Source organism: Lontra canadensis, unplaced genomic scaffold (genome assembly GCF_010015895.1).
Source record: "Lontra canadensis isolate GAN:19392208 unplaced genomic scaffold, GSC_riverotter_1.0 scaffold29, whole genome shotgun sequence".
Taxonomy (NCBI): Eukaryota; Metazoa; Chordata; class Mammalia; order Carnivora; family Mustelidae; genus Lontra; species Lontra canadensis.
The window spans coordinates 1,852,194-1,870,705 of NW_022631023.1; the positions used below are offsets into that span (position 1 = coordinate 1,852,194).

Consider the following 18,512-nt stretch of genomic DNA (forward strand, 5'->3'; position numbering starts at 1 on the left):
CTGCCCCTCCCTCGGCTCATGGGACAGGGGTGCTGTGCCTGGAGAGCCCCCACCCAAGTCCCTGGCCTTGGATCTCCAGAGAAGCGTGTGCTCGTGTGAGCCCCGTCCCCTCGCGCACCGGCCCAGCCCCGACTGCTCGGGGCAGTGAACTGCGGCTGCGGGCGCCCCCGACCCCAGGGCGGGCGTGGGTCCACGTAAGGTCATGGTGGACACCATCTCCGGGGTGTGGGCCCAAGGACAAGGCCACGGGGGAGCCCCGGCTGTCCAGGAAACGCAGGCCTTGGGCCCACACACGTCGGTTGTGGATGAGCTGCCCACGACGTGGACGGGAGGGATCTCGCTGGCTGAGGGTCAAGGCCGCAGGGGTAGGGATGGCTGTGGAGTTCCCAGGGGCCACGTCAACCCTGGGGAATGGCCCTGTGACCCGAGCCAGCTGTCCCCTGCCTGGGCTCTCCTCTGGGGCGCCCTGACGCTCTCCACTTCACAGGCTCATCTGCCTGGGAGCTCAAGGTGGCCGTGAGAGGCGGCGGAGCCCACGCCACAGCAGGCGGTGCCCGGAAGCAGCCCCCTGCCCGCCCGGGGTCCGGGGCCGACTGTGGCTCCAGCAGTTGGTAGTAGCCTGTGTCTGGGGAAGCACACGACAAGCCTCGCCCTCCCCTGGCGGTGGGGCCCAGCTGGAGTGCACGGGTCAATAGAAAGCCCCAAACAGAGCGGCCACCTTCTGGAGGATGGTCTTGTGGTTGGCATACAGCGGGATGCGCTTGTCCACGACCTGCCACTGGACGGACATCCCGGGGTCGCAGGTGTGCAGGTGCTGCAAGGGCGAACAGAGATCTTGACCCCCTGCTGAGCTGGCCCAGACACCCCAACCTTCAGCTGCAGGAGGACTGCGGGGACACCGTGGCCCTGGGCCCGGCCCTGCTCTGGCCTGGCCATCGGCTGGCTCACGGTGCTCTCGTAGCGAAGCGGAGTGACAAGAGACCATGTGGCCTTGCTCCTGTGTTCCGTCCGGCAAACGCAGCCCGGGGTCTGCTCCCTGGGCCTCCATGGTCCCAGCTCAGACTGATTTACATATGGGGGACCCCAACCCCATGAAGACACGAGAATCCCGCCCCCTCCCAAGAGGTCCGGCTCTGACTCCGTCCTGGCCTCTCCTCCTGGAGCCCCTGCTCTCTGCAGCTCCCCCTCTGGTCTTAGCCAGCTCTGGGCGCCTGGGAACCGGCGGGCCCCCCAGAGCATGCTCACCCCCCCCCACTTGTTGGGAGCCCGTGCCCGAGCCTCCTACAGAGTTCAGCCTCTTCAGATCCATGTCGCTCTGGTCTGGGAAGTGGATGCTGAGGGCCACTGTCTCTATCCAGGCGTTGTCTGTGTTCCTTGGGTCGTCCACATACCCCTTGTACACCTGGGGGGCAGCACGGGGGTGAGCCGGCCCGCCCAAAGGAGCCCTGAGCCCCACCCCAGCTTTTTCCCAGAGGGACCCGCATGGGCCCTGTGCTCCGTCCAGGCCCTGGGACACTCTGGGCACCGCTCTCCGCTGCCCCAGCCACCGCCCTGCCCCCGCCAGCTCGCTCCCTGCCCGGTGCAGCCTGCTCCCCAGCAAGGCCCCAGCATGCCTGGCCCACGGTGGGGCCCGCGCCTCACTCATCTCCCTCCCGGTCTCTGGCCTGACATCCGGACCGTCCTCTACTGTCCTTGGAGGGACTGAAACAGGACTGCCGACCTCAAAGTCATGACGCTAAGTGAGAGAAGCCAGACGCGGCGGCCGAAGGCCACGCACTGTGTGATTCCACTAACAACCAGGGCCCTGCGCAGGCAGACTGGCGCCAGGAGTGGGGGAGGGGCAGGCGGGGAGTGCGGGGGTGGGGCGAGCACTTGGGCTGATGGGAATGTTCTGGAACAGGCGGAGGTGGTGGTCACACACACACAGGGCACTCAAGGCCACTGACCTGCTCCCTTTGAAACGGTCCATTCTATGTTACGTGGATTCCAGCTCAGTCAATAAGCTGGTTGATCCTTCTTACAAAGTACAGAAAAGAGGCAGCGGGGTGGCCCCAGGATGGCCCTCGTGACAGGACTGGCTCCAGAGACAAAGCTCTAAACCCCAGCTCTTGCCTGTTTTGCCCTGAATGGGCCAGAAACAGGGCCGGGGACAGCTCGGAGGTCCACTGAGGACGCTTGAGGAATCCCGGTGCAAAGCCTCCCGGGGCCATGGAAAAGGGTGGGTGAATTTTAAATCAGGGCCTAAAAATAGGACCGTCGTGCATTAAGCAAAAACATTATGGGGAAATGTGTGCGGTGTGGCTGCATTTCTGTCAAGCTCATGTGGGGTTCACGCAGAGACCGTGGGCCCGGAGCCCACGCGGGCGGCCACAGAGGCCAACAGAGGGCCTGGTGCAGGGGTCTCCGGCCCCATGAGTGGGAGTGAACGTGGGAGTGTGGCAGCACGCGCGGACTGCTTTCGGAATGACGAAAACATTCAATGAGGAATGCGGGCCTGAGCAAGTTGCCTCCGGGGCCACGGTCTGGGAAGCCTGCGGGGGGTGTCCCAGCACCCCCCTGCCCAGGGAGACACAGACCCTGCGGTGTCTCAGGGCAACAGTGAGTGTGGGAGGGAGGGGGCGCCCCCTTGATTCAGAGAGAACAGGGACAGAGAAGGAAAGCAGGTGCCCAAGGCCCAGAGCCACGGCCAGCCCTGCCTCCCGCTCTCGGCCTTTCCTCCGGGAGCTGCAGGGAGTGGGTCGGGAGCAGGGTCCCCAGTGGGTCCTGCTCTCCCTGCCGGTCTCACCACCAGCACACCGTGGGAGGCCAGGACACACAGACAGGGTTGAAGCAGAAAGGCTGCCTTACCTCGGTGCCCTGAATCAGCAAGTTCTGGAAGGAAGACCAGAACTCCCTTCGGAGGACCTGCTTCAGCTTCCGGGGCAGTATCTCTCCCGGTTCTCGGGAGCCCTGAGCAGAGGAGGCACAGGCAGGTCTGCGAGGCTGTCCAGAGACCCACATCCACTGGCCACCTGCCCAGCGTGGGCCGCTGGCCAGCCCCCCAGAGCCACCGGCAGGGGAGTGTCTGTCAGATCAGCTGTCTCAGGGCTGATGTGACATTGCCCAGAGCCCACTGCCCACATCAGCCTGTGATGGAGCAAGGGTGGATCAGGCCAAAGCCACAGCCTCTGAGGGGTGCCTGCAGGCACCGGGGCCTCTCTCTGGCCCCCATAGCGTAACCAGCGCCTTGCCCTCTGCCACTGGGGGCTGCAGGCAAGCTGCTCGGAAGATGCCAGTTGGTAGGAACCACACTGGGGCTGGGCCAGTGTCTTGCCCAGAGAGACCAAAATGCCCAGGAGGGAGGCTGAATCATGCTAGAGAAACCCCAGGGTGAGAGGGCCGGCCGTAAGCCACCCCCGATTCAGCATGGTGCTCCCTCTGTCGGGGGCACGGGGCTCCTTGCTACAGGGGCCAGAGCTGCCCAGACTCCTCGTCGCAGCCTGAAGACCGGCCATCCCCAGGAGAGGAGCAACGGCCACAGACAGGTAGATCATGGATGCCCCGGGAACAGGCTCAAAGGAGAGGCCCCTGAACGGGGCCGTACCCCAGACGCTGTGTACCAGCTCAGAGCCTGGCAGCTGGCCTGGTCCTCCTGCTAGGATCCAGAACAGGGCCGGGGGCCGGGGAGGGCAGCCTGATCTGGGAGTAAACCCCAAGCGGTTCAGCCCACGGTCTTCTGCACCCCAATTAGTTTTGTCCCCACAAGGTCTTGGGGTACACTCCAGCCTTCACCCCTATGACCTGCCACTCCCCGCCTCCCCACAGCCCTGCAACTGTCCTGTCCTTAGGGCTCAGCTCAGCGCTGCACAGGACACAGGGGCCCGTGGAGACACCTACGGGAGGAGCCGTGTCCGCCCCTGTGGCTGTGAGCGCCACGAGCACGCCCGGCCCCGCCACGGACGCAGCCCCAGCCCTGAGCCTGCTGCTCAGACACAACAGGTATCAGCTAGGCTCTCACACACCAGTCTCGGAACCCGTTTTCACAACTACAAAATGAGCCGACGGGAAGGGGACCTCCTCACAGTGCCCAGTCCCAGCCTGTCCTTCAGGACCAGGGACAGAGTCTAGAACCGTGGGGCAGTGACCGCAGGGGGAGGGGGCGGGTCTGCGGGTGGAAGGGACCGACTGGGACGCTCGTGCCGGCTCACCCCTGGCAGGGCCCAGGACTCCGAGCGCGGGGGCCTCACGACCAGCACTTCCAGCATTTTCTTGATGCCCTTCCTGCAGATGGCTCCGTCCTGGTTCCGCCTCCACCTGCAGACGGGCCGCTCGTGGGGATCCTCTGACGTCAGCACACCCCCCGCACCGGGGAGGGAGGCCACGGGGTCCTGGCCCTGCCCCCTGCCCTCCCGGAGGCCGACCTGTCTCCTTCCCCAGCAGCTGCTCCAGGTGAAGAACTGGGCTGGTGGCCGCTGGGGAGTGTCTCCTGCTTCACTGATCCCGGGAGGACTAGAATGGCCCCGGCTTTCAGGAAAATAGTTTTTTATCAAAAGCCTCCAAGAAACACGCGCCCTGGGCTCTGCTGTTCCACCACTTGCTCTTTGGAAATGCTGGGTGGGATCATACGTGTTTCCAGTCTGTCTGTGGGCCTGGGCCTGGGCCTTGGCATTGCCCCTCCTCCCAGAGGCACGCCAAGGGACAGGGACCTGAAGGGAGACAGTCTCCGGGAGTGGGGACAGGCCTGGGTTTTTTCCAGGGACAGGGACATTCCCACCCTGTGTCTCGGGTGTGCAAAAGTCAGTGGCTGGGACGGACATGATAGGGGCCCATGGGGGGACTGGGTGGCCTCGTCAGTGGCACTTACCGCGTGATCACGGGCTGCAGCGTGTGGTTGGGTCCAAAGCGACAAAGGCTCCCTCGCCCACGCAGTCCTGTGCGGCCCATGGGGTTCCTGGGGTGGACAGGGGTCGGTTAGATTGCCGCTCGCTCCGGGAGGACCAGGACAGGGCAGTGGGCAGAGGCCACTCGGGGGGTCATGCGGCTCCCCCAGGATCCTCCCCAGTCCAGGATTTTCAGAGCCCCGGCAGCTCACCTCGGCGGGAGGCAGGGAAGGAGCCCGTGTGTGGAGGTGCTGATGGGACCCCAGATCTGCCAGCCCTTCCCCCAGCCTCCCCACCTAGGGCTGTCCACCTGGGGACAGATGGCCCTGAGGGACCCCGAGGGATGAGGCAGGAGCTTCAGGTCACCTTGGAGTTGGCTGGAAGAGGAACATCCAGCCCGGCCACGGACAGTGGTGTCCGAGTGGCTGTCCCGCCCCCCGTGCCTAGCCCACCACGCCACACCACACGCGTCTGCACCCGGAGGCCTCACATACGTGGGTCCCGCTGTGACGCACCAGCCTGCTCTCTTCCCGCGCCACAGCCCCGCGTGGCCTCCTGTCGCCGCAGGGGGCCCGTCTCCCACCACCTCCCGACACGTAGCTCCTGTTCCAGGACGTTCCTGAAAGCCCCGCCCCCTGCCACCTCTGTGCAGCCACCCAGGCCCCGTCTGCTCCACGGGACTCACGTATCCCAGCCACTGCTGTCCCTCCACTAATTCTGACGGCTCCTTCCTCACCCCGGGCCCTGGAGCGTCTCCTCCCCAGAGACCCTGCCCACAGGAGGCTCCTTCATCTCCAGGAGCCCAGGCTGACACAGGAGGTGATCCCAAGGACTGCCGGGCAGGTCACTGGTCACTCGACAGCTGGACGTGGAGCATACTTTGCACAGTGGGACACCTGCCCGTCCCCACAGAGAACAGACGCTGGCAAACACAGCCACCCCTGGACACGAACCCACTGTCCCTCAATGGCTCGCCTGTGACCAGAACCCTCTCAAGGAAGCATGCTCTGTCCCAGAAATCCATGGAGATGGCAGGACGGTCACCCCGCTTTACAGGGAAGAACAGAAGTCCCCAAGGTTACTCAGAGACGAAGGCAAAGTACCCAAGGCCAGCGGGGTAAGTCCCACGAGGGGCAGAGCGGGGGCCTCATCGAGGTGCTGAGGAAACGTTTTAGGTCAATGTGTCTTTTCTTCTGCATTCTGTTCATTTTTATCAGAAAAATGGCTAGTTTGCCAAGACAGGGCAGCTGAGCCCAGAAGCAAGCCCCCAAAGGCCCCCACAAGGGTCGGGGTGATGTGGGATGGTGGCGGCTGCACTCACAGAGGGAGCCCGTCCTGCACCACGTAGAGCCCGTGGAAGCTCCGCCGGTCTGTGGGCCCGTCCACGGCGTTGTAGCTGATGCCGGCCAGGGCTTCCGGGGCGCTGGGAGCAAGCAGAGAAGTCACAGCCCCAGGGAGACAGGACGGCACCCGGACGGGGCCATCAGAGAGCACGCGGCCCCAGGTGCCCCCAGCCACACGCCTCCCTGCGTGTCCCAGCCCTTGAGGAGATCAGGGCACCCCGTCCAGGCCGGAAGCGGACCCTGCCCTGAGCCACCTCTGGCAGCCACCTGGGACCGCCGGGGATCCCTCACCCTCCCTCCTGCCTGGGGCCGAGGATTCGCACACTCACTTTCCCACAGGGTCCACCAAGCCGTTGTCCTTCCTGTCGTCCGTGTAAAAGGGCGGGTCGTAGATGAGAAACTCTGTCTGCACAGACACAGGGGTGCCCCCCTCAGACTGTCACCCAGACCACGGCTAAGGCCCAGGCACCCGGATGACCAAGGGCCATCAGAGTGCTCGTAGCCAAGGCCACCGAGACTGTCCCCAAAGTGCACAGGTAGATCCGAGCTCGGGCAGGCTGGGGAGGGGCGGCACCCCCTAACGGGGACGAGGCCAAAGGGGCAGCAAAAGCACTGCTGGTCTAGGGGAGCCCCCAGGATGGGGAGGGGGTCCAGGCTGGGCTCCAGGAATGAGGAGGACTCCAGCTGACAGGGACTCGGGAGAAGGAATGGAAGCCACCGTCTGGAATGTTCTGAAAAGACTAGAGAGAAAGCCTGTGGGCCAGGGAGGCCACGCAGAGGCTGTCTCCCCTTCCTCTCCCTTCGATGCTTCCGCTCAGCGGTAGCACTCACAAAAGGGGCAGTGACCGCTCCCGGGGATGCTGGGGTCCAGGACGAGTGAGGTGGCTGGAGGCAGGGGGACAGTGTGCTCCCTGTGTGGGTCAGGTCCCGGCTCCACCACCTCTAGCCACGTGCACCTACGGGACTCAGTCTCTTCCTCTGCCCAGCACATCCCGGAGGCTGGAGTGGGCGAGGGCAGCCAGTGCCCGGCTGTGTCGGGGGGCCCGGGGCAGAACTGCTGCCCCAAACCCCGGGAGCTTCCTGCCAGGGCTCACTTACCTCCCAGGGCACCTTCTCGTTGGGCACAGGGAAACGTGTGACATGGGAGTGAGGGTAAAGGAGGTGCCGGGCATTCACGTGGTGGCTGTCACCCACATCCTCCGCCTTCTGCCTGCCATCCAGCTCACTGTCCTGCCCCTCTGAGGCCTTCTGGGGTGCTGGGAACAGCCACAGGGAGCCGTGGGCAAAGCCGGACCCCGGCTCAGGCACCTGGCCCACAGGACAGGGGCGTCCTCTATGGCCCTTTCCCCAAAACTGGGCCTCCTCCACCTCCCCGAGTGCAGAGTGAAGCCTGTAGCCCAGGGCCCCAGGACCGTGGCTCTGGTAGGACTGAGATCTGGAGTCAGGCACTGTCCCCGCCCCCACCCCCCCACCCCCAACCAGCACCTGCCTCCTTGTGTGGCTGCCCCAGAGCCCGACCAGGGAAGCAGGACCAGCAAATGCCCCAGAAGAGCTAGTCATGCCCATTTCTAGAAACACAGACTTTGCTTTCTGTACCCCAGCACCTCCTGGAGCTGCCCCTCCTCTGTGTCATGAGGCACACAGGAGGAGGTCGGGGACATGGGCCAGACCTCCCCTCTGAGTCCCCCTTCTGGTCATGTCGGAAGCTCATCTGTGCTGGGCCCCTGCTCCCCGGGGCAGGCTATGCTCCTGCTACGTCCTTAGGGCTCAGGGATGGCTCCATCAGCTTACCCCGAGGGCCCGTGAGAGCCCTGCCTGCCGCTTCTCCTCCCCACAGACCCCCAGACTCAAAAGAACATAGGCCAGTAGAGACCAGCTGCTGGCGTGGCCCCCCCACTCACCCAGAGTGGGGAGGCCCTCCTCTGAGCCAAAGCCACTGTCCCTCAGTGCCTTCATGACCCAGTGCAATGCTCTGGACGTCTGGGCCACCTGGAAAGCATACCCCAAGCGAGATGTGGTCAGCACCTGCCCCCGTACAGCATACCTACCCCCCACCCCTCCCCCAAAACCACAAAGGTACTGCTGGAAGTGCCCCACCTGTTGCAGTGACCCCACCAGCATCCAAGCCCACCCTGCTCCCCTTGGTCACCAGCATTGCCCACCAGGGAGACACAGTGGCCACTGGACCTGGACACACCAGAGGCCACCGAACCATTCTGAAGACCCAGGAAGAGCTCTGAGCTATCTTCTCAGGGAGAAGGTGGGGCACGATGACCCATGGAAGCTTCCCAGGGCTCCTGTTCCTCCCAGAGAAAAGAAACCTCTGGAAGCCAAACATACTCAACTACAGGCAAAGTATGAGCCATGTGATGAACAGGGGCCAGGAGAACACAGCTCAGCGGGGCAGCAGCCACACTCGTGTTAGAGGGTGGCAGCAAGGCGAGGCCCCACAGGGGAGAAGGCAGTTTGTGCAGACCCCTACAGGCAGCGTTCCCCGGGTGGGGCTGGCTGACGGCGGACACCCTGCCAGCACACGGGCCCAGGGACTTGCCCCCCAGACACAGCAGAGCTGAGAAGGCATGAGACTCCAGTGACAGCATAGGGGCGCAGTTGCTCCCTGCTGGGAGGCTGCTGTGGGCCACAGGGGCTCTCATAAGAAAGCACAGGTCCTCTGTGCCACCAGCAAGAGGTGCACAGAAGGGCAGGGACCCAACCCCCACCCAGCCCACCCCTCCTTATCCTGGAGGCTGGAGGTCTCCCCAGCCACCAGCCCCAATACATCCCTTCATTGCTGTGCTTATGAAACTACACCGTGATGGTGGACCTTTATGTCTATGTCCCCAAGACTGGAAACCTCTAAGCAGGAGACAATGCCTGCTCACCTTGACTTTCCTCGGGCCAGCCCTGGTTGTGGCACAGAGGAGGAGCACGAGAAACATGAAATGATGGGTGGATGGATGGACGAAAGGATGGATGATGGAGAGATGGGGGGGTGGATGGATGGATGGATAGATAGATGGGGGATAGGTGGATGGGTGGATGGGTGGGTGGATGCTCGATGGATGGGGGATGTATGGATGTGTGGAAGGCTAGATAGATGAATGAATGAATGAATGAATGAATGAAGAGACAGATGGATGGGTGAGTGAACGTTTAGGGACCTAAGCCCAGCTTGCCTGCAAGGCTGCTCAGGGCTTCCTGTCTCAGGCCCAGGGCTTGGAGCCCAGCTGGTGTGGCCCATCCTGTGGGGGGACCATCAGTGTTCACTGATGGGGGATGAGTGCGGCTGCTCACCTGGTGCTAATTGCCTATCGACAATGTCCTTCAAGCTGCCTCTTACAAAGGAACGCACTCCTGCGTGCGGAAGCGTCAAAACCTTGGCCCCACATTCCCACCATGTGGGGCTGTTCTGAGACGTCCACACGCTGCTTTCTAATGTCGTTCCTCAGCCAGGGGTCCACACAGACATTCAAACGCAGCCTACACCTCCCTCCCAGCATCCCCTGGTGGCCTGGGACATCTGGACGTGGAGTCCTGTGCAGCGGTCATCTCAGAGGACAGCTCTGAGGGGGCCATAGAAGGGGACCAGAGAAGCTCCCTCAGACCAGCCTGCAGTGTGGACACCCCCAGTGCAGTGGGGCCAAGCTCGGTAGGGAAGTGTTTGACAGCATTTTCTGGAGGACAGCGAAGGTGCTGCTTCCAGTTGGGAACGGTTGCCCAAACATTCCCCAAGTCCGTCTCAGGGTCATTTCCCCAGAGTGCTCCCTCTCAGAGAGCAGGAGCCAGGCCTGTCGGAGGCCTGGCCCAGACGTGGGGCCCTGGCCCGGAACCCACCTGCGCCTCCAGGGAGGCAAGCCTCTGCTCCAGGGAGCTGGACCGCTTGCGACCCTCCATTTCCAGCAGGTCCACCACGGTGTTGACCCTGGAAGAGCACAGAGCTGAGCCCAGCCGGGCCGAGCTCGGGCCCGAATGTCGGGAAATATGGCCCCAGGCTGCAGGGGGAGGTCCCCGCCAGACTCAGTGGCCCGGCCTCCCCTGGCCTTCACTGCAGGCCTCCTCCCCTCCACCTGAAAGTACCTACAACATGCGTTTCTGTGCAGAATGAACACCGCCTCCCGCCCCAGAGAGGGAGGTCTCGTAGCGAGCAGCTGCCCCCGGCGCCCACGGCCACTCTGACGCCTGTAGGGGCCTCCCTGGGGGCGAGACGCAGGTGCGCACGACGCCCCTCGCCGTGACCGGCCCACAGGGCGCCGGAAGGTGAAGCTCCAGGTTCAGAGCCGCTTCCGGGCAGCGAGGGCGGAGGAGGGCGGCGCACGGCGAGGAACGTCGGTCTGCTTTGTGCAGCTTGGCTACAGCACGGCAGCGTCCCCAGCCGTGGCCTGGCCCATGTACAGTAATTAATTCCACGGGCAAACGTGGTCCAGGCTCTCCCCTCGGGCTGTGCCCGCTGCCACCTGCCGGGGACGCTCTTCCAGAACAAACTCAGCCCTACTCCAGTGACCGCTTCCAGTGGTTCTCTGGGGAAGGGGAGGAAGGTATCCTGAGGGTCCGGGTGTCACTCCTCCCTCAACTACGTGCTCCCTAATCCCACAGGAGCCACGAAACCGCTTCCTGCCACGTCCCCAGCCAGCCCGTGGACTACCGTGTGGGCACTGACACAGCGTCTTCAGACCCCATGACTCATGTCACCAGGACAAGCTCACCAGAGGCCCCACCTCATCAACACACCCCCTCCCCGATTTGTGGGTAGAGAGGGGTGGGCTCAGCTCAGCCACAGGGCTGTGGGGCCAGGGTGCACCTCACGGCCTCCCCGGGCCTCGGATCCCTCCCCTGAGCCAGGGAGGGAAGGTGCCCAGTGCAGGGCAGCATTGTCCCCGTGTCCCCAGCCAGGATGTACTCCTGACGTACACGCGCCCTCCCTCCCGTGTGTTTTGGAAACCATGCCAAGCGATGGCTGCCATCCTGACTCTGTTCACGGAGGAGCCAAGAGAGACCCAGCCAGGCAGGTGCATGGCTCCAAGGACAGGTGCACTCGGCCTGGCTACGAGGCGCCCAACCCCAGATGCCCCCTCAAGGCCCCACAGCACCCCTCTCTATGCACAGCCCAGGGGACGGCCCCAGGGGCAGGAGCTGGCATAGCTGCTGGGCCTGTGTCCCCTGCCTCCTCCTGGCCCACGACAAGGCACACCCTGACCGCACACCCATCAGGGCCAAGGGGTGACGCGGAAAGCCGGGAGCAGCACCGATTTCACACCAGAATGAAGAGGGGAGGGAGGACCTGGGGGCAGGAGGACGATACCCAGCGAGCCTGAGTTCCAGGTGGGCTGCCCGGTCCCACAGAAGTGGCAGCAAGGCCGTGTGCCCACAAGCTTGCTGAGCTCACCCCCCAGGCCAAGGGGGCCTGCCCCGGCCCACACCCCTCCTTCAGCCCTGTCCACAGGGGTCAGCCCTGCCCGCAGCATGGGTGACCTTCTTCCTCCTCCCCACCCCGCGGGGTCCAGTCTTCCCAAGGACCCAGAGAGAAGGCCGTGGGTCAGCCGGAGGACACAGGTTTCCCTGCCCCGGGGACCTGGCCCAGGTGGGCTGTGGCCGCAGCGCGCCTTTGAGCTGTAGGGGTTTCCCGCCCCGTGGCCACAGGGGCCGCCCTACTTCTCGCCGATGTCTTGAATCTGCTGCTCCGGCCTCTGCTTCTGCTGGTACCGCTGGTTCTGCAGGTAATTCTCCTTGAGGTAGATCTCCCAGGACAGGAGGGCGGCCTCCTCGTTCTTCTCCAGCTTGCTCTCTGCAGGGCCAGGGGCACGTGGAGGGACCCGGCCGCCCCGTGGGGGGACTGGGAGGGGCCCCGGCTGGGAGGAAGGCAGCGGGAGCCCACCCCAAGTCCACCGGGGGGCTGGGGGAGGTCAGAGGCCCGCGGAGTCTCCCGGGTTCTAGAAGGAGCCGCCACACCCCCTACAGGCCCCCTCCGCGCCCCGAGACCCACGACAGCGGAGGGCGTGCTCTGGGGACGGCGGAGGGAGGGGACTCACTGAGCTGTCTGTGCCTCTTGGCGGGCACCTTCAGGACCATCCTCTTGACAAACAGGTGCAGGTGGCTGAGGAGGATGAAGGGGGGCGGTGCTGGCGGCCTGCCGTGGTACTCCTCTATCAGGTCGTGGCGCTGGAACTTCCAGATCTGGTCCGTGTGCTCCTGGACCTGCTGGAACGTGTAGCTGGCAGGAGGCAAGGGGCGTGGGTCACGGGAGAGCCGGGGGAGCCCCGGATTTGCCCACAGCATTGCCTGGGCGGTTCTGGGGGAGCCCAGGGAGCGGCCCATGAGAAGCAAACACACAGCACCCCGGAGGGCAATTCCTGAAGCAAAGACATGCCAGCTGGGCCCCAGCGCCCCGGGGGGACCCTCACTTGAACATGGCAATGAGGAGGTTCAGCAGCAGGATGTTGGTTAAGAGCAGGTAGAGACACAGCAGGATGACCGTCAGCCACTCGGGGAAGGCGGGCTCACGCCGGGCGGCGTCACTCTCGGGACACTTGGGCTTGTAGGGGTCCGTGCCATTGGGGCTGCACTGGTCCAGGCTGAAATTCACACCTGGGGGGGCCGGGAACAAAGAAACCACACAGAGTCACGAGTTGGGCAGTGAGCTTCCCTGGGGCCTGGACAACCCCCACAGCGGGCTGACCTCAGCTGTCTGCTTTGGCCCAGAGAGAGGTGCCTGTCTACACCCAAGCATCCTCCATGGGCAGGAAGTGTGGCTGCCAAGGAAAGGGGAAGACCCCCGAGCCAGATCCATGCTCCAGCCTGGCGCAGGCCCCTGCCCGGCACACGGCCGACCCCTCTGGGGCACGTCCTGGGCTCCCGGGCAGAAGCCAGCCCCAGGAGGGGTGACGCAGACTCCAACCGCAGAGAGCCCAGGGACATGGGACAGAATTCGAACGAGAAAATGAACAGTTACCACAACGAGGAGGGAGGGAACCGTGTGGCACAGGCCACGTGCTGACCTACGCAACAGGGGGTACCAACCGAAGTGTAGTCCCCCATCCGTAGCCAAGGGAAGGGTAAAGGAGATCACAAAACATAAATATGTCCAGCCTGCACATCTAAAAATACTCCCGAGAGGGCATCTCCAATGGCAGTCATTAAGGGCAGTTACCCCGGAGGGAAGGGCTTACAGACAACTTTATTCTTTATATTTACTTTGGATTTAACATTTTTGCAACAATGAGCATGCACTAGTGTTTAGAGACTGGAAGTCTGTACCTCCCACCACCCTGTGTCTGTTTTGCTGATCTCCCCCACCCCCAGCAAACAGGCACTGGTAAGGAGAACAAGACCACAGCCCGACACACCCTTCCCCTTCCAGTAAACTAAAAAACGGAAAGCAAACCAGACCCAAAGCCAGCAGAAAGAAGGAAATAAGAAAGACCAGATGACCAGAATGCAAACAAATAAAAGAGAGAATAAGAAAACAACAAAGAAAATCAATAAAACCAAATCTGGCTCCTGGAAAAGGTTGAGAAGATAACAGCCCTTTATCTAGACCGGTCCATGGGGAGGGGGGTTGAATCGCTCAAGTTACAAGGAAGAGAGAACAGCACTACCAACCCTACAAAAGCAAGAAGAAGTCTAAGGAAACACCGCAGAACTGTGTGCTAACAAAGTAGATGGCTTAGAAACAGGGGCAGACTCCTAGCGAGAGACGAAACACTGGGAGTGACTAAAGAGGAGATGGGAGGTACAAGCAGACCTGAAACAGGTAAAAAGATTGAAGTTATAACTTAAAATTTCACACAAAGCATCATTCCGGCCCAGAGGGCTTCACTCGTGAATTCTACTGAATGTCTGAAGAATTAAAACCAAACCTTCACAAACTTTTCCAAAATATGGAGGACGAGGGAACACAGATAACGCGTTCTGAGGGCAGTATCACCGTGATACCAAAACCACACAAAACAAAACTGAACATAGATGCAAAAACCCTCCCCAAAATGCCGGCAAATTGAATCCAGTAACACATAAAAAGAATTATACTCCATGACTGAGTGAGATAGATCCCAGGAGGGCAGAGCTGGCTTTACATCTGGAAATCAATTAATACAACACACCATATTAATAGCATGAAGAACAAAAATCATGTGAACATTTCAACAGATGCAGAAAAAGTGTTTGACAAAATTATATACGCTTTTATAATAAAAGCACTTGAGAAACTAGGGATAGAAGGTCTTCCTAACTCTGATGAAGGACATTTACAAAAAACCCCACAGTGAACATCATACTTAGCAGTGAAAGATTGAAAGCTTTTCCCTCTAAGATCAGGAACAACATAAAGATGTTTGTTCCAGACGCTTCTATTCAATGTTGTCTCGGGAGATCTAACCAGGATAATTAAGTAAGAAAAAGAAATAAAGGTATTGGATGGGAAAGGAACAAGTAAAAAGCATCTCTATTTGCGGAGGGCAAGATCTCGTATATAGTAAATCCCGAGGAATCCACTAAAAACTATGAGAGGTATAACGAAGTTCGGCACGGTTTCAGATCAACATGCAAATATAGTGTATTTCTGTACACTACCAACAAAAAATCCAAAAATGAAATTAATAAAATAATTCTATTTACAAAAACATGAAAAAGAATCAAAATCTTAAGAATAAATTTCAAATGAGTCTAACTCTCATGCTGAAAATTATAAAATATTGTTGAAAGAAATTAAAGATCTAAATAAGCAGAAAGGTATCCCATGCTCACAGTCAAAATCCTAAACACCTTTTGGGGAAAGTGAGAAGCTGATCCAAAAATTCATGTGGATCCAAGGGACCCGGTGGCCAAAGCAATCTTGAAACAGAACAACGTTGAAGGACTCACATGTCCTGATTGTGAAACTCACTATGAAGTTACACTCGCCAAGACCGAGTGGTGTTGGCACAAGAACATAGAGATCAACGGAATAGAGCTGAGAGTCTATAGATAAAACTTTCATTAATGGTCAGTTGATTTTTGACAAGGGAGCCAAGACAACTCAATGGGGAGAAATGTTTTCAGTACATGGTGCTTGAACAACTAGACATTTCCATACAAAAGAATGGCCCTTACCTCACACTGTATAGAAAACTAGTTTAAACAGCTCAAAGGCCAAAAGAAAGAACAAAAGCTGTTACTTCTGGAATAAAACGCAGACGTTAACTCTTCATGACCTTGGATCAGGCATCATTTGATATCAAATGATAAAAGCAATTGATAAGGTGGACAGCATCAAAATTAAAAACGTTTGTGCTTTGAAGGACACCATCAAGAAAGTGACAAGATGACCCCATAGACACATGAGAAGGGACTGGTGTCCATACGTAAAGAATTCTTGTAACTCAATAAGAAAGAAAAAGAATCCACTTGAGACATGGGCCAATGAGGGGAGTAGACATTTCTCCAGAGAAGACGCCCGAATGGCTCAGGGAGCACGTGAAGAGATGCTCCACACCGTTTAGCATAAGGGAAATGCAAATCAGAGCCACAATGAAATGCACCTCACACCCACTGGGACGGCTAGAAGAAAAAAAAAAAAACAATTATAAACCAGAGAGAATGTGGAAATTGGGGCCCTCGGGTCCATTGCTGGTGAGGACATAAAATACAGGGCAGCTGCCAGAGAAAATTGTTTGGCCAGTTCTCAAAAAGTTAAACACAGACTTAGCATACAACCCAGCGAGTATACATTCCAGTCCCAGATATATGCCCAAGAAAGAGGAAAACATACGCCCACACAAAAACTTATAAGTAACTGTTCATAGCAATGTTATTCATAAGAGCTAAAAAGTAGAAACAACACGTGTTCACCGACTAACAAATGCATACACAAAATGTGGTCTGTCCGTACAACGGAATATTATTTAGCAGTAAACGGGAATTAAATACCGATGCAGGCTACAAGTTGGGCGAGTCTTGAAAACGTTACGCTAAGGAAAAGCAAGACACGAAGATAACGTATTGCGTTCTCCGGTTCATATGAAACGAGCAGCAAAGACAGATTGTACAGATGGAAAGTAGATCGAAGGTCGCTAACAGTCCGGAGGGATAGGGAGTGACTGCTAACGGGTGTCTTTCGTGGGTGATGCGCGTGTTCCGCACTGGAACCACTAAAGCACACTTTATACAGCTGAGTTATACCTCGGAGAAGCTGCTGAGAGAAGGAGCTCAGTACGCAAAAAGGCTTGTCCCCGTCCAGAGGAGGAGGAGGGACAGGGTGGCATGTGGTGTGGGGAGGGGTGTCGGCTGGTGTCCCAGCACCCCAGGCCACCCCCGTGGCCCGCCTGGGATCTCAGCACAGCTTCGGGGTTCAGCTCAGACTCCCCCCGCCCCGCTGATGCCAAACCCCCTCAACCCAGCATCGCACGCACCTATCTCTCTGCCACGTGGGCCCTTGGGGAGCTGCCACCCACCGCCCCCTGTCCCCCATCCTTCTGAGCTTTGCAGGCACCCCGGCAGGTGCTCTCAGTGCCCCAAGTCCTACCGTCAATGTAAGCCGGCATCTGCCCGAAGATGGTGAGGTACGACTGGTAGACGACCCCCCGGAAGATCCAGTCCACTCGGCTCTCGTTGTGGATGAGGATGGCCTGCTTGGCCACCCCAAAAGACACCACCCACACCGCCAATAGGAAGAGGAAGAAGAAGACGTCCTTCATCTGCAGAGACACAGTGGCCCCAGCTGCTGCCACACGCGCCCACGTGTCCCCTCCCTGCACACCTGGGCCAGGGCCCCACAGCACTGGGAGGCATCTCTGATACCCACTGCAGGGACACGGGGGCCCACCGTCCTGGGCCTGCCCCCATATCCTCACAGGGTGCCGGGCGCCACACAAGGGGCTGGATGGGACTGTGACCCATGGAGGGGAGCGACAGGAGCTATAACAGGGACAAGGAACGAGCTGTGGTGATCAGGGAAAGCTTCCTGGAAGAGATGTACATGCAAGGACCTGAGACAGGCATGCTAGGGTTGGGAGTCCGAGGGCGAAGCAGGGACATGGGAACCTGGCAGCGGTCTCGGCCCGGGGGCCCCTCAGCGGCCGCTGGCGTCAGGACCCACTTGTCTCCTCACCATCCGCTTCACGATGATGATCTTGGGCCCCAGCGTCTTACTGACGGTGAAAATGTGCATCAGCCGGAGGCAGAACATGATGAAGTCCAGGGACAGGATGATGCGTCCCGGGTACAGCAGCCCGGGGATGAGCCTGCCCAAGGCAGAACCGAGGCCCTCAGCTCGCCACGCCAGGGCCTGCCCACCTGCCCGCTCACCGGCCCGAGCCCACAGTGGCTCTGGAGGCCTCTGGAGGCCTCTGGACCCCAAAGTACCACGCATGGGGTACAGCTCACAGGCAGAGCCTCCGGGGCTCTCTCCAGAAAAGTCCAGAAACCCAGTTGGGGGCAGGGCAGGTGGGCCCTGCGGCCTCTTGCCTCATGGAGGAAGGGATGGTGGCAGGGACACGCGGGGCCCTGAGGGACAGCAGAGTGGCCGGAGCCACAGCAGGAGGTGCCAGGGAGGGCCCCTGGGCCTCAGGAGCTCCGGCCCCTTCTCTGCTCCTCCGCCGGCCCCGGGGAGCATCTGCCCACCAGACAGATGACAAACACGCCCGGGGGGACTGGAGCCCTCGGGGCTGCCATCACGGAGCAGGAGGCCCAGGGGCGACCGAGACGCTCACCTGCAGGTCAGTCCTGCTACGAAGAGCAAGATGGCGCTGACGTCCAGTTTGTTCCAGAAGTCGCTGAAGTACAGGAGTGCCACCTTCAACAGCCCGAGCTCATCGGGGTCGTAGAAGAGCTGAGAGAGGGCGCGGTTAGGGGCCTGGCTGTCGTCACCATCGGCACCAGGGAGGTAAGAACACTTGCTCCTTCCCGGACAGCGAGGCCAGCCAGGGAGGGGACAGATTTCCCCCGTTCCCATGTCCCCCGGGTCGAGGAGGAGGGAGGAGGAGCTCCAGGCAGGGGTGTTGCCCGGCACCCTGAGCCCACAAATGTCCATGTTCTTGGGGGCAGTCCGTCCTCTCTGTCGGGAGCCAGCCAGCTCCCAACGGACCCCAGGACCCCAGGAAGGGTGGGACGGTGGCAGGCCCAGACCCTGGCGGCGGGGTGGGTCAGGGAAAGGTCCCAGAGATGGTCAGACTCAGAGCAGCGGGCACATGAGACCCCCATTCTGGGGCTGCCACCTGTGAGACTGGAGCTTTGTCCCTGGGAGAGGATCTGGCTTCAGGAAGCGGTGCAGCCAGAGGAAAGCTGGGAAGAGCCCAGTGGGACAGTGCTGCTTCCTGCACCTGCCTCCGCACCTGCCTCC

The 18,512-nt window shown here is 60.3% G+C and overlaps 1 protein-coding gene and 1 non-coding gene across 6 annotated transcripts in view; both read right to left on the reverse strand.

Moving 5' to 3' along the window:
- Positions 1–643: 643 nt before the first annotated feature.
- The window catches only part of TRPM2 (transient receptor potential cation channel subfamily M member 2), a 46,798-nt gene continuing 28,929 nt past the window's right edge, over positions 644–18,512 (reverse strand). For 3 of the 5 annotated variants that reach the window (XM_032865207.1, XM_032865206.1, XM_032865205.1), the window contains 16 exons: positions 17,884–18,002; positions 17,283–17,415; positions 16,698–16,869; positions 12,601–12,784; positions 12,229–12,410; positions 11,852–11,984; positions 10,037–10,124; positions 8,104–8,191; positions 7,301–7,458; positions 6,532–6,608; positions 6,181–6,282; positions 4,844–4,930; positions 4,188–4,293; positions 2,848–2,949; positions 1,286–1,402; positions 644–814 (listed from right to left, as the gene is read on the reverse strand). In XM_032865207.1, coding sequence (XP_032721098.1) covers positions 689–814; positions 1,286–1,402; positions 2,848–2,949; positions 4,188–4,293; positions 4,844–4,930; positions 6,181–6,282; positions 6,532–6,608; positions 7,301–7,458; positions 8,104–8,191; positions 10,037–10,124; positions 11,852–11,984; positions 12,229–12,410; positions 12,601–12,784; positions 16,698–16,869; positions 17,283–17,415; positions 17,884–18,002 — 1,974 coding nt within the window. In that variant the 3' untranslated portion in view covers positions 644–688. Of the gene's footprint in view, positions 815–1,285; positions 1,403–2,847; positions 2,950–4,187; positions 4,294–4,843; positions 4,931–5,834; positions 5,875–6,180; positions 6,283–6,531; positions 6,609–7,300; positions 7,459–8,103; positions 8,192–8,542; positions 8,611–10,036; positions 10,125–11,851; positions 11,985–12,228; positions 12,411–12,600; positions 12,785–16,697; positions 16,870–17,282; positions 17,416–17,883; positions 18,003–18,512 lie in introns of those variants that run through there. The other 2 variants (XM_032865208.1, XM_032865209.1) reach the window with 2 other exon arrangements.
- On the reverse strand, positions 4,171–4,234 carry LOC116872436. The gene has a single exon (XR_004383642.1). It is a non-coding gene; the product is annotated as a Z6 small nucleolar RNA (small nucleolar RNA).